Source organism: Bos grunniens, chromosome 11, assembly GCF_055505025.1.
Source record: "Bos grunniens cultivar Pamir isolate PY7600 chromosome 11, Bosgru_T2T1.0, whole genome shotgun sequence".
Classification (NCBI taxonomy): Eukaryota; Metazoa; Chordata; class Mammalia; order Artiodactyla; family Bovidae; genus Bos; species Bos grunniens.
In genome coordinates this window covers 34,518,794-34,534,256 of record NC_141175.1, presented here as the reverse complement: position 1 = coordinate 34,534,256, position 15,463 = coordinate 34,518,794, and the positions used below count along the sequence as shown (strand labels likewise).

Genomic DNA, 15,463 nt, shown 5'->3' with positions numbered 1-15,463 from the left:
AGAGTTGACTCATTTGAAAAGACCCTGATGCTGGGAAAGATTGAAGGCAGGAGGAGAAGGGGACGACAGAGGATGAGATGGTTGGATGGCATTACCGACTCAATGGACATGGGTTTGGGTGAACTCCGGGAGTTGGTGATGGACAGGGAGGCCTGGTGTGCTGTGGTTCATGGGGTTGCAAAGAGTCAGACACGACTGAGCGACTGAACTGAACTGATACAGATATAAAAAAGGAAGAGTGATAAATACAGATGATACAGATTGCAAATAATGGAAAAGCAAAAGGAAGTTTATCATTAGTGAAACAGAGGCACTGGAGATTGAGGAGATGGCTGGCTTCTCCTATCTTAATTTACTTTAGTGTAGCACTTTGATTTACAGGTACTGTTATAATCATTACATCACTTCTACTTCTATCTTTGTAAGAACACTGAAATGCTCTAAGAGACTTATACATGGCCATACAGCTAGTGAATGGTAAACTTGATGGTTGAACCCAAGGCTTGGGACTCTCAGGTCCTTTGTCTTTGCCCTGTGAGTACTGATTTGGATTGCTTAAAGAAAAAAATGCAGACAGAACCGGTGATCACCCCGCTGTGGTTCTGGCACCATCTACAGTTTTCTTTCTTTAATAGCACGTCGTTTGGCCTTTAAGGCCGTACAAAGCTGCTGCTTTTCTGTGCCTTCTCTTCCCCTCCTTTAAAGAACTGCAGGATGGAGAGACTCGCGGAGTCTCTGATGCGCCTTGATTTTACTCTTCATGACACTGGGAAGTCCATCTCTCCATAAAAATGCAAGAGGACCCGGCTGGAGAATGTGCTTGAGATACCTTTGGAATGCATTTGGAACTGACGTTACAGATTGCTTTGTATCAATAGATTATTTATTGTCTTAGTGTATTTGTTTCCTATTGTGGCCCTAAATTTCCACAAACAGCATCTGAAACAATACAAATTTATGATCATACAGTTATGGACATCAGAAATGAGTCTTACTGGGCTGAAATCAGAGGTATTGGCAGGACTGAGTTCATTCTGGACACTAAAGGAGAATCTGTTTCCTTGCTTTTTCTAGCTTCCAGAGGCTGCCTGCATTTTTTGACTTCTTCATAGCCAGCAGAGTGGGTTCTCATGCTGCCATCTTCTGGTTCTTTTGCCTTTTTCTGCTCCTTTATAATTACACTGTATAGCTGAATAATCCAGGCTAATCTCCCTGTATTAAGGTCAGCAAATTAGCCACCTTCATTCCATTTGCATCCTTTATCTCCATTTGCCATATAACCTAACATACTCAATTTCTGGGGACATGGACATCCTTGAGAGGCCATTCCAACTACCACATTTAGTATCCAGGTAATCATATGACCTGATAATTGAAACAAAAAAGATACAGTAATAGTCACAATAATGATCTGGAACACTTTATTCTAATTTTGGTTTTCTTGTTGTTGTAAACTCCAGCGTTGTTATATGTAGCAGGTATTATAGAAATTCATGAATTTCATGAATTTGAACAAACTCCAGGGGATAGTGGAGGACATAGGAGCCTGGCATGCTGCAGTCCATGGGGGTTGCAAAGAGTTGGACACGACTTAGCACCTGAACAACAAGCAACAAATAGAAATTCTGTTTTGAAAATAATTAATTGTGAAATACGTTTCCTTACAGGTTATATTTGCCGCAGTTTTACAAGGTCCTCTGCTTTGCTGAGTAAGTTTGATTTCTCAGTGACATGCTTTCATTGCTTTTTATACTTATTTAGCCATAAACATGTTTACAAATAAGTTTTCCTTCTCTTTTTAGCCAGAACCCATATTAACTATGGAGTCAGAGGGGATGTGGCAGTTATTCGAATTAACTCACCCAATTCAAAGGTACCTAATTTAATTCACTGCAGTTTATTTCTACTCACTGCATTCATTAACACATTCCTGAATGGCAGAGAAATAAATCCACTAATTTGACGCTAATCTTGTCACATGGGTTTACAGTTTTGATAGAGTTTGAGAACTTGCCCACAGGATGCAGTTTTCTGCAGCAGACATCCTTGTTTAAGAATTATTTCTAGTTCACTGTAGAGGTATCAGATTAACATCAAGGATTAATACATGCCTTCTGTTACACTGTAGAATTATAAGATAGTTTATTAGATAAGAAGCCAAGTGCAAGCTTTGTTTATAAGAATTAAAATTGACCTACTTGTCTTAACTATGAGGTTCTTATGTCAACTTTCTTAACCTGCCTGACATGAGTCATTACTCATAGTAAGTTGACTGAGTTAAATGTCATTAAGGTTCCTGAGGGCCTTGAATGACTTGGTGCAATTCATGTTATCAGAAATCAAATTCCACTCAAAATGGGGCTTCATTTGTTTTTGGCAACTTCAACAAAATATGCAGCATTAATCCAATCTTTTGCCAAGAAAAGCTATATTTGAGGAGCTCATGCTTTCCCCCCACCTAAAGTTGCTGTAAAGATTTCCTGTTTCAGAAATCTTGTTACCAGAGACCTAAATGAAGTAGGAGGACCTAGATGCAAGCAATTAACATCTAACACAAATTAAGGAAAGTAAGAGCCAGTCCCCCTCTCTAGAGTGAGGTTGGCATTTACTGAGCAGTGATTCAGACTTACGGTATTTTTTCAGTATTTTCTAAGTTAAGCATTTTTCCTGAACACAAATATAACAAATGCCTATGGTTGGACATTTGAAAGCAATTAAGAGGAAAATAACAATCATTCATACTCCAAACCCCAAGATAACCACTTTTAACATTTAATCTAGTTTCAGCAAACAGTATTCTAAAAATTAAGATCATACTATTTGTCTAATTTTGATTCTTTTTTTCCCTTAACATTATACAAATTTTTTTCCATGCTGATAAATGTAGACTTACTTTATAGCCTGCATATGATTCAAACTCTTAGGACTATGAGCTCCTCCTTTAAGGAGAACTATTTTTTAGAGGAAGGCATTGGCCAAAGCACCTGAATAAATAGCTGCTGGCCTGTTGGTTTGTTTATTTCCCTATTTCTTTTAACAGTGTATTTCTCCTGGGTAAATATATTTCCTGTAATCAAAATAGCCTTGGGTGGTGATTTGTATGTCTACTACATCAAATTTAAACCATTAGATTTATGTGTATTTCCCTTTGGCAGGTGAATACTCTAAGTCAAGAACTGCATTCAGAGTTCATGGAAGTAATGAATGAAGTCTGGTCTAGCAGTCAGATCAGAAGTGCCGTCCTTATCTCAACAAAGCCTGGCTGCTTCATTGCAGGTGCTGATCTGAAGTAAGTTTCAGAAAATTTGAAATCACATTTTATCTTGGCTAAAGGTATGTTTTTTAGGCCTTATCATTTCTCATTTGAAAAGAAAGTAGAAGTAAATTTTCTCTGAAAGTTACTTTTTGTGTTATTTTCATGAATATAAATAAAGTTGATAGAGACTTGTTGCTTAAACCTTATAAGACTGAATCCAGCCTTTCTTTAAAGAAGTTGAAAGTAGTTCAAGGAGCAGTATTTGAGTAGAATAATTACTATAAAACCAAACTAACAATGAGATGCCCTTTTTTTCCTATCTGTCAGACCAGCAAACATTTAAAAGTTTGAAAATATGATGTTAGCAAAGACTTGGAAAAATGAGAAAGTTGAGTGTTACTAGGACTGAAAATTGGTATAGCCACCTTGGAGAACAATTTGATAAAATTTAGTAAAACTGAAAATACATGTATCATATGATCTGTTCTAGGTATGTATGCTGGAGAAATCCCATCCTTTGTTTTTTAGGACCCATACATGCATAAGGATGTTCAGTCCTGTGTAATTTACAATAGTGAAGAATTTGAAACAAACTAAATGTCAGTCATGAGGGTAATAGATAAGTAAATGTGGAATATTCTTAAGATAAAATGCTATAAAAACAATTCAAAGGATCTAACTAGATCTACAGCATAATGTTAGAACTCAAAAATATGTTAAATTAAAAAAACAAAGCAACTTGCAGAATATTTGGTACAGTATATAGTTTATGTAAACATTTTAAAACAACACATAAAATACTTCTCTGTATTATTTATGGATACAAATACATAGTTGGTCTGAAGATTGTACTGCAAGTATATAATAATGGATGTTTCAGGGTAAACGAAGTAGCTGATAGAACTTGAGGAGGTCAGAGAGTACTTTACCAATACAGCTAATATTTTCTTTCTTTTTTTCATGATATAATATATGTATATATAACTTTTTTACACTTTAAAGCAAAAATAAGGAGAGATGGTATCTTAGTGTTTGTTTAACGGGTTAAAATGTTGACAGTTGTTAATTCTGTAAGAAATAGGTATTTGTTTTATGATTCTTTGAAGTTTAGGCAATGATAGCCAGCATTATTGGCTTAATAATTTGTATTTAAGGTACTTGTATACTTTTAAACATTGTTCAGTATGGCTGTGAGGAGATATCCCACATCCAAGGTAAGGAGCAGCAGCTGCACTTTGCTGGAGCAGCTGTGAAGATATCCCACGTCCAAGGTAAGAGAAACCCAAGTAAGACAGTAGGCACTAAGAGAGGGCATCAGAGGGCAGACAGACTGAAACCACAATCACAGACAACAAGCCAATCTGATCGCATGGACCACAGCCTTGTCTAACTCAATGAAACTAAGCCATGCTGTGTGGGGCCACCTAAGATGGACGGGTCATGGCGGAGAGGTCTGACAGAATGTGATCTGCTAGAGAAGGGAATGGCAAACCAGTTCAGTATTCTTGCCTTGAGAACCCCATGAACAGTATGAAAAGGCAAAAAGATAGGACAGAGAAAGATGAACTCCCCAGGTTGGTAGGTGCCCAATATGATAGTGACGATCAATGGAGAAATAACTGCAGAAAGAATGAAGGGATGGAGCCAAAGCAAAAACAGCACTCAGCTGTGGATGGGACTGCTGATAGAAGCAAGGTCCAATGCTCAAAAGAGCAATATTGCATAGGAACCTGGAGTGTTAGGTCCATGAATCACGAAAATTGAAAGTGGTCAAACAGGAGATGGCAAGAGTGAACGTCAACATTCTAGGAATCAGCGAACTAAAATGGACAGGAATGGGTGAATTTAACCCAGATGACCATTGTATCTACTACTGTGGGCAGGAATCCCTTAGAAGAAATGGAGTAGCCATTATAGTCAACAAAAGAATCTGAAATGCAGTACTTGGATCCAATCTCAAAAACAACAGAATGATCTCTGTTCGTTTCCAAGGCAAACCATTCAATATCACGGTAATCCAAGTCTGTGCCCCAACCAGTAACGCTGAAGAAGCTGAAGTTAAACGGTTCTGTGAAGACCTGCAAGACCTTTTAGAACTAACACCCAAAAAAGACGTCCTTTTCATTATAGGGGACTGGAATGCAAAAGTAGGAAGTCAAGAAACACCTGGAGTAACAGGCAAATTTGGCCTTGGAGTACAGAATGAAGCAGGGCAAAGGCTAATCGAGTTTTGCCAAGAGAACACACTGGTCATAGCAAACACCCTCTTTCAACAACACAAGACTCTACACATGGACATCACCAGATGGCCAACACCAAAATCAGATTGACTATATTTGCAGCCAAAGATGGACAAGCTCTATACAGTCAGCAAAAACAAGACCGGGAGCTGACTGTGGCTCAGATCATGAACTCCTTATTGCCAAATTCAGATTTAAATTGAAGAAAGTGGGGAAAATCACTAGACCATTCAGGTATGACCTAAATCAAATCCCTTATGATTATACAGTGGAAGTGAGAAATAGATTTAAGGGACTAGATCTGATAGACAGAGTGCCTGATGAACTATGGACGGAGGTTCGTGACATTGTACAGGAGACAGGGATCAAGACCATCCCCAAGAAAAAGAAATGCAAAAAAAGCAAAATGGCTGTCTGAGGAGGCCTTACAAATAGCTGTGAAAACAAGAGAAGCAAAAAGCAAAGGAGAAAAGGAAAGATATACCCATTTGAATGCACAGTTCCAAAGAATAGCAAGGAGAGATAAGAAAGCCCTACTCGGCAATCAATGCAAAGAAATAGAGGAAAACAATAGAATGAGAAAGACTAGAGATCTCTTCAAGAAAATTAGAAATACCAAGGGAACATTTCATGCAAAGATGGGCTCAATAAAGGACAGAAATGGTATGGACCTAACAGAAGCAGAAGATATTAAGAAGAGGTGGCAAGAATACACAGGAGAACTGTGCAAAAAAGATCTTCATGACCCAGATAATCATGATAGTGTGATCACTCACCTAGAGCCAGACATCCTGGAAGGTGAAGTCAAGTGGGCCTACAAACAAAGCTAGTGGAGGTGATGGAATTCCAGTTGAGCTATTTCAAATCCTGAAAGATGATGCTGTGAAAATGCTGCACTCAATATGCCAGCAAATTGGAAAACTCAGCAGTGGCCACAGGACTGGAAAAGGTCAGTTTTCATTCCAATCCCAAAGAAAGGTAATGCCAAAGAATGCTCAAACTACTGCACAATTGCACTCATCTCACATGCTAGTAAAGTAATGCTCAAAATTCCCCAAGCCAGGCTTCAGCAATACGTGAACCATGAACTTCCAGATGTTCAATCTGGTTTTAGAAAAGGCAGAGGAACCAGAGATCAAATTACTGACATCCGCTGGATCATCGAAAAAGCAAGAGGGTTCCAGAAAAACATCTATTGCTTTATTGACTATGCCAAAGCCTTTGACTGTGTGAATCACAATAATCTGTGGAAAATTCTGAAGGAGATGGGAATACCAGACCACCTGACCTGCCTCTTGAGAAACCTGTATGCTGATCAGGCAGCAACAGTTAGAACTGGACATGGAACAACAGACTGGTTCCAAACAGGAAAAGGAGTATGTCAAGCCTGTATATTGTCACCCTGCTTATTTAACTGATATGAAGAGTACATCATGAGAAATGCTGGGCTGGAGGAAGCACAAACTGGAATCAAGATTGCCGGAAGAAAGATCGATAACCTCAGATATGCAGATGACACCACCCTTATGGCAGAAAGTGAAGAAGATCTAAAGAGCCTCTTGGTGAAAGTGAAAGAGGGGAGTGAAAAAGTTGGCTTAAAGCTCAACATTCAGAAAACTAAGATCATGGCAAATAGATGGGGAAACCGTGGCTGACTACTTTTTTGGGCTCCAAAATCACTGCAGATGGTGATTGCAGCCATGAAATTAAGATGCTTACTCCTTGGAAGGAAAGTTATGACCAACCTAGACAGCATTTTAAAAAGCAGAGACATTACTTTGCCAACAAAGGTCCATCTAGTCAAGGCTGTGGTTTTTCCATTGGTCATGTATGGATGTGAGAGTTGGACTATAAAGAAAGCCGAGCATCGAAGAACTGATGCTTTTGAACTGTGATGTTGGAGAACTCTTGAGAGTCCCTTGGACTGCAAGGAGATCCAACCAATCCATCCTAAAGGAGATTGGTCCTGTGTGATCATTGGAAGGACTGATGCTGAAGCTGAAACTCCAGTACTTTGGCCACCTGATGCGAAGAGCTGACTCATTGGAAAAGACCCTGATGTTGGGAAAGATTGAGGGCTGGAGGAGAAGGGGACGACAGGCAGGGAATGGCAGAGACAGTTGGATGGCATCCCCGACTCAATGGACATGAGTTTGGGTAGACTCCGGGAGTTGGTGATGGACAGGGAGGCCTGGTGTGCTGAGGTTCATGGGGTTGCAAAGAGTCGGACACCACTGAACTGAATATTGTGTACTCTTCTTTGTTTATGTACAGTAATTAGAAATTTATAAATATTCTGTTTATTTTTTGAAAAAAGCAGAGTTATCTACATCAAGGACTTTTTCTTTTGCCTTGGTTATTCCAGCCTAGCAAGACATTGATGTACCTAATAGTAGCCACCTAAATCCTTAGTAAAGTACTTGCAGCTTCTGTGAGGCTAGCTGAGCCACTCCCAGCACACAGGAAATGTGACAGGAAATCAGTTATCTTTGATCAAAATGAAAAACCCACAGCTTAAATGTGTTCAGAAACAGTTAAGTAGCAAATGAAGGAAACTGAAATTAAAGGATGTTGAGGAAACATTGTTGTAAGAGAAGCTTTTTTCTCTGTCATTTCCACTGATGTTCAATCTGAAAGCTACTGATAATTAAAATGTTTAATCTGATCATGAAAATATTTACCAGAAGATTTGTAATCTAATGATTTGCTATCAAAGCAGATATAAACTATTCACCATGTTTTGTTCATGTTCCCTGAATTTTGTAGAGAGATGATGTCACTGATATTAGTGCTATCTGAGACAAAATCATTCTTCTTAAACTTCTGAGTATTTGAAGACTCACTACCAAATATTGATATATGGTACAATAAGGTTATGGTGGATGAAGTACTGAACAAAGTGAGTTATAGTTTTATCTTTGTTTTTTTTTTTTTCTGTTCTCTGTTTTCATGTTTACTACAGCATGTTAAATTCTTGTACGACCTCTCAAGAAGTAACGCAAATATCACAAGAAGCACAGAAAATGTTTGAGAAACTTGAGAAGTCCACAAAGCCTGTCGTGGCTGCCATCAATGGATCCTGCTTAGGAGGAGGACTTGAGGTAACAGATTTCTTCCAGAGTCATCGAAACACGGGCCAGCTCATTGTTGGGATCCACCAGCTGCAAACCTTTAGGCCACTGTTTTGCCTTAAGAAAAGCTCTTGAGGGCGAGTCAGCTTTTTCTGAGTCATTAAACTTCTGGATAGGTTTTTAGTCTTAGTCTCATGGCACTGAGCAAGCAAATCAGAGTGGCACGTTTTCATTTATAAATTAAGAAGAGTTGAACGGGATCCCTAAGTTCCCTTTCAAATATAAAAAACCTTGTTCAAGTTTGCAAGGCAAAAATTCATAAGTGCAGTTCATGCTCTTGAGCTACTTTAGTTAAGACAGCATATAGTGTATGTCGTGTGTTCTGTGTGTAGTAAAGACGATAAATAACACAAGGTCTGAGAGAAGAGATATTTACCAGACTGGAACACATAGAAAAGAAGGAGGCGGGGAAAAAAGAACATTTTTTGGACATTTATCACGTGCTGGGTTCTATACTAGCCACTTTCACACATTAATGAAGGAAAGCTGTATCTGGTTCTAAAAGATAAGCAGAATTTGATTAACGAGAAAACAGTGGCAAAACATTCCACATGTGGCATGATGTGAACAAAGACAAGGATAACAAAGCCTAATTAGGATACCATAAGTAGGCCTACTTGACTGAAGAGTCTTTATAGGGTATAGGGCTTCTAAACCTGAGATAATTGTGTGTGCATTTCTCTATTGAAAATTTCCATAGTTTTTAGATAATCAAGGGGATCTGTAGACCTAAAAGAGTTTAATAACTTAGGAAAGACAAATGAAGGAAGCCAGAAAGGTAAATTCTAGAAAGCATCAAATGCCAGCCTAAGAAATTCTGTGGGCACATTCCTGCCTTATAAGTAATTTTTAGACCCTCACATATCCTAAGATGCTATAAAACTAAGTTTTTTAACATTCTAATTTTCCTTCATTTGTTTGAAGCTTGCCATTTCATGCCAATACAGAATAGCAACAAAAGATAAGAAAACAGTATTGGGTTCCCCTGAGGTCTTGCTGGGAATCTTACCAGGAGCAGGAGCCACACAAAGGCTGCCCAAGATGGTGAGTTTAAGATCTCAATGTGAACTTGAGATCTTCAGTCCTATATATCCATTTGATCTATTTCCTCTTGTACAGAAGGTATTGTATGTGTACTCATGGTAAAATTTATAAACCAAATAAAATATGAATATATGAGATTAATGTCTGTTTATTTTTTTAATTCCTTAATCAAGATGATTGATCACGGGCCTTTGTTAGTCCCTAAAGAAGGGAAGAGATAAATAACATACATGTCTTGCTTTCTGAAACCTAACAGTTTAATTTGTTCCTTCTCTGCACAGTACAATCTTATCAGCTTTTCAGATCCTTGGATCTTATCTCATGATAACTATAAGAGACAGACCTTTTTTTTTGGCTGCACAGCATGTGGAATCTTAGTTCAGCGACCAGGGATCAAACCCTCAACAGTGGAAGTGCAGAGGCTTAACACTGGACCACCAGGGAAGTCCCTGGACGATCTCATTGTATTCTATAAACCCAAAGGGGCCCATCCGGCTTTTGAATTATTAAGAAGGGGAAGGACAGTGAGACCTGGAGGCTGCAGAGCAATCTTAACATCAAACATGAGTACCACCTGAACCTCATAGCCTCTGGCACTATAGATTCTTCAGGAAAACAGCAATCACTCCACAGAAATGCTCTTTGGAGAGAAGTTGATATGAGTTGGACACAGAAAAATGGGAAAGCTTATGGTATTCATTCTGATATTAAATAGTGTGTATTTCTTCATAGAAATTGTCAAGAGGATTTATTGAAAGAATGAATATGCCTATATGTGTGTAAAAAATATAGCTGAGTTTCTTTGTTATTGTTGGAAGCGGGGGGGCATTTCCATCCCCTACCAGGGATTGAACCTGGGCCCCCTGCACAGGTTGAGAGTACAGAGTCTTAACCACTGGACCACCAGGGAAATCCCAAGTCTGAGATCCTTTCTAAAGACATTTTCAACACAATGAAGTTTCTCAAAGTCTCTACTAATTCCATTGTAGGAATTTTAAATATTATACAAATGATAGAGAAGAAACTCAAAATGACATAATTGTACAATTTTAGAAAACATGAATTTTTTTTCTCCACTTTATCAATCCATAAGACAGAAATCCTACATACTGAATTAAAATATACAAAGATGTTTTCACTTCAAGTGGAGGTTTCTAAAACTATAAGTTACCTGAATGTGTATCTGTATAAAATTTCATTATTTGATATACAGCATGAAAATCTGTTTTGACTTTTCTTATTTTAATAATTATTTTGCTCAGTTGTATGATTTGTAAATTGTAATTATCACTCTGATATTTTTTCCCTTCTACTCAAATCCTTGCTTGCCTGTTAGGTGGGTATACCTGCTGCTTTTGACATGATGCTGACTGGTAGAGGCATTCGTGCAGACAGAGCAAAGAAAATGGGACTGGTTGACCAACTGGTGGAACCACTGGGTAAGTGTTAACATGACTCAGAATTGAGCCTTATGAAGTTATATATTTTCTTAAAAGTGTTAATATCTTGAATATTGGTTAAAGTGAAATTCATATACTTAAGAAATGAGTCATTGCATTTCTCTACTGATGAACAATATTGAGCATCTTTTCCTGTGTTTATTGGCCATCTGCTATATGTCTTCTTTGGAGAAATGCTTGTTTAGATCGTCCACCCACTTTTTGACTGGGTTGTTTGCTTTCCTGATACTGAGTTGCATGAAGGTGAAAGTGAAAGCCGCTCAGTCGTGTCTAACTCTTTGCAACCTCATGGAATTCTCCAGGCCAGAATACTGGAGTGGGTAGCTGTTCCCTTCTCCAGAGGATCCTCCCAACCCAGGGATCAAACCCAGGTCTCCCACGTTGTGGGTGGATTCTTTACCAGTTGAGCCACCAGGGAAGCCCAAGAATACTAAAGTGGGTAGCCTATCCCTTCTCCAGTGGATCTTCCTGACCCAGGAATCAAACCAGGGTCTCCTTTTTTGCAGGCAGATTCTTCACTGAGCTATCAGGGAAGCCCCTACATGAGCTGCTTGTACATTTTAGAGATTAATTCTTTGTCAGTTGCTTTGTATTCAGTTATTTTCTCCCATTCTGAAGGTTGTCATTTCATCTTGTTTATATTAATCATTTCCTTCACTGTGCAAAAGCTTTTAAGTTTTATTAGCTCCCATTCATTTACTTTTGTTTTTTATTTCCATTACTCGAGGAGGTAAGTCAAAGAGGATCTTCCTGCAGTTTTTGTCAGAGAGTTCTGTTTTTCTCTAAGAGTTTTATAGTTCCTGGCCTTACATTTAGGTCTTTAATCCATTTTGAGTTTATTTTTGTGTGTGGTATTAGAAAGTGTTCTAATTTCATACTTTTACATGTAGCTCTCCAGTTTTTCCAGCACCACTTATTAAAGAGGCTCTCTTTCTCTTTCCTCCATTGTAGTTTTGCCTTCTTTGTCATAGATTTCTTGACCATAAGTGTGCAGATTTACTTGTGGGCCCTCTGTCCTGTTCCATTGATCTATATTTCGTTTCTGTGCCACTACCATACTGTTTTGATGACTAGTTTGTAGTATAGTCTGAAGTCGGGCCTGATTCCTCCAGCTCTGTTTTTCTTTCTCAAGATTGCTTTGACTATTGGGGTCTTTTGTGTCTCCATGCAAATTTTAAGATTTCTTTCTTCTAGTTCTCTGGAAAAAGCCATTGGTAATTTGATAGGGATTGCACTGAATCTGTAGATTGCCTTGGGTAATATAGTCTTTTTGACAATATTGATTCATCCAATCCAAGAAAATGGTATATCTTCCCATCAGTTTGTGTCATCTTCAGTTTCTTTCATTAGCATCTTATAGTTTTTAGAGTACAGATCTTTTGACTCCTCAGTTCCCTACCTTTTTTCTGAGACCTCAACCTCATATATGTTAGAAGCTCTGTTTTTCTTTTTCAGTCTGTTTATATTTCTTTGCCATATATTCAAGTTTCCTGATTTTTTCTTCTTCACTGTATAATTTGCTACTAATCCAATCACCTGTATTTTTTGTTTCAGCATTGTTGTTTTCTCATATTTAGAAGTAACATTTGATTCACTGTTAAATCAATTTTTCCTTATTATGTTTCTGTTTTCCTCTATCTTCTTGAACATACAGCATGAATTTACAGTAACCTTTCTAACTTTTGTATCTGCTTATTCTATCTTTCCATTTCTGCATCTGTTTCTATCAGTCAGTTTGTCTCCTAGCTATAGGTCATTTTTTCTTACTTTTTTTCATGCCTTTATGATGGCTCTCTCCCTGACCTCAGATAGTTTCCTCTCATGCATGTGTAGAATGATAACTTGGCCAGAGTTTCAAGGGGCCCCTCTGTAGATCTCTGAAGTGCTTCTTTTCTATAGTAACTGATCTCCCGTATTCTTCCATAATTCCGGCATTATGACTTCCATGGACCCTATGCACTTTTGTTATTCGGAAGTTAGTGACTTAGTTCATTTTTTGTCTCCTCCACAGAGGCTGAAAATAGGGAAGAGTTTTTAAGTGTGGCTCTTACAAGCTTTTGATTGAGAGCCTGATGGGTGTGTGTTTTCAAAGGCTGTACAATCAGCCTTTGGGGTTTTTGAGTCTATCTTTTTATTTTCCTCCATTCAGTAAGTTTGGTGTCAGGCAAAGGCCTCAGGTGAAAAGTCAGTTGATGTTTTTGGCAAGTTCCTCTCTCTCTAGAAGTACTGCTATGCTAAACATTATGACACTATGGGAGATTACACTCTAGCTTCCAGCCTCTTGCACCACCTTAGAACTTCACAGATATTCCATGCAGGAAAACTAGCTTTGTGTTTGATTTTTACTAGTTCTCACCTATTGTATGTGACCACCAAAAGCTCTGATCATTTCACGTTCTCTCAGTAGCATCCTTCTGCCTGAGCCACATCCAGTCCTCAGCCGATGCCCAAAATCAGCACATGCCTGCAGAAAAGAGAATGTCCGCAGTTCACCTCTGACAGGCTCTTCCCTCTCTGGAATTCTATTTATATAACCTTTGTTGCTTCTACAGCTCTCCAGTATCTTTACAGATGTGATTTTGCAATTAACTTTTTTCCAGTTTTGCAGCGAGAATACAGGTCTCATGAAACATAATACATCCTACTCAGAAGTGGAAGCCAGATTTATGGGGCTTAAGATTTGTTTTCTCTCTGGAGTAGGTTGTTACACCTTTGCTCAGCGTGACTTCTCTTTTTGAGTCCATAGTTCATGACACTGCCACCCACCAGTTTCTAGTTTGACTTAGAAAACTGTGCTGAAAATGGGTACGAGTCTTTGGCTTTGGTTTTCCTGGGGTTTTGCCCACCTGGGACTGAGCCAAGCCTGACTGACATTCCAGTCTGTTGTGTTCATCTTTACAGGACCAGGAGTAAAACCTCCAGAGGAACGGACAATTGAATACTTAGAAGAAGTTGCAATTACTTTTGCCAAAGGACTAGCTGATAAAAAGATCACTCCAAAGAGAGACAAGGGATTGGTAGAAAGTGAGTGTCATTATTAAAAAACAAAGTCACAGCTTCTTTCCAGGGAATTTAATTTGATTTGCCATGAATTTGAATAAGGAAAAGATAAATGCATTGTTTACTCTTAAGTGTAAACTCAGCCTTAGAGGGTGCAATAACTCTGCTCAAAGCTCTAGTCCTGGACCTTACATTGGTTAAAGACATTTTCAGAAAAAACTTTTTATTTTGGAAAATTTAAAGTAATACCAAAATGGAATAATATAATTGTGTAATAAATACCATGTACCCAACACTCAGCATTAATACTTATCAACTTAAGTTTAAAGAAGTGCTTAGGTTGCAATTTAGATTGTGTATATCAGAGTAAAGAGCAGTTCTTACAGAGAGCTAGAATCACTGCATTTTTGTGGAGTTTACAGAACAAACTAATAAGGGAGGCTGGGCTCTTACCAGTAAGAAGCTAATAAATAGCATTTTACCTTACAGAATTGACGTCATACGCCTTGAGTATTCCATTTGTCAGGCAACAGATTTACAAAAAGGTGGAAGAAAAAGTACGAAAGCAGACCAAAGGCCTTTATCCTGCACCCCTGAAAATAATTGATGTGAGTCTTTACCCCATCCTCCAACATCTCATGTTTCTTCCCTCTGTCGAGAGCAGTACTCTTTATTGCCATTCTGCACCATGCATGCCAGCACTAAAGTTCTTCATGCTGCTGTCAAAATACTTAACTAAAAATAACACATGAGCATAGCAAGCTATGAGGATTTACAGAAATGGGTATTTGGGGGAAATTAGTGCCAGGCATACTTTTTAGTTGATGAGCTTAAAACTACCAGTTATAAACCAGGAAAGGAACCTATGTCTTATCAGTATAAGGCGGCCAGTAAAATATCAGGCATTAATTAAGAGATAGTCGAAACAAAATTAATGGCTGTATTTTGTCCTTAGTCAAAATGGTCATTACCTAAAATATCTCATCGACTCTCCAATGCCACAATTATGAAAAAGATGTAATGATATAGAGAAGCTCTGGAAAAGATAAGGGAGGATACTTAAAATCATCACAGAGTTGAAGAAACTTCTGTCTAAAGGTAGACTTTAAAACTTATAAAATCTTCAATCTGGAAAGTCTAAGCTTTAAAGAACATAGGATCAAAGACTTCAGAATTGGAGACTGAATTGGTCAGCAAATATATTTGAGCCAAAGACACCAAAATACATTACTTATGAAACATGGTCCCCTACCCTCATTCACCTGATAGTCTGGGTTGGGGAGATTGAACACATGTATGTAATAAGGCAGATGTCAGGATAAAGGTTGGTAT

General features: G+C 38.2%; 1 protein-coding gene across 1 annotated transcript in view; it reads left to right on the top strand.

Moving 5' to 3' along the window:
* HADHA (hydroxyacyl-CoA dehydrogenase trifunctional multienzyme complex subunit alpha) overlaps nucleotides 1-15,463 on the top strand; it is a 42,311-nt gene that overhangs the window by 3,809 nt on the left and 23,039 nt on the right. The window contains exons 2-9 of the mRNA XM_086325930.1: nucleotides 1,668-1,709; nucleotides 1,803-1,873; nucleotides 3,156-3,289; nucleotides 8,459-8,597; nucleotides 9,552-9,671; nucleotides 11,008-11,110; nucleotides 14,033-14,155; nucleotides 14,621-14,739. Coding sequence (XP_086182056.1) covers nucleotides 1,668-1,709; nucleotides 1,803-1,873; nucleotides 3,156-3,289; nucleotides 8,459-8,597; nucleotides 9,552-9,671; nucleotides 11,008-11,110; nucleotides 14,033-14,155; nucleotides 14,621-14,739 — 851 coding nt within the window. The remainder of the gene's footprint in view (nucleotides 1-1,667; nucleotides 1,710-1,802; nucleotides 1,874-3,155; nucleotides 3,290-8,458; nucleotides 8,598-9,551; nucleotides 9,672-11,007; nucleotides 11,111-14,032; nucleotides 14,156-14,620; nucleotides 14,740-15,463) is intronic.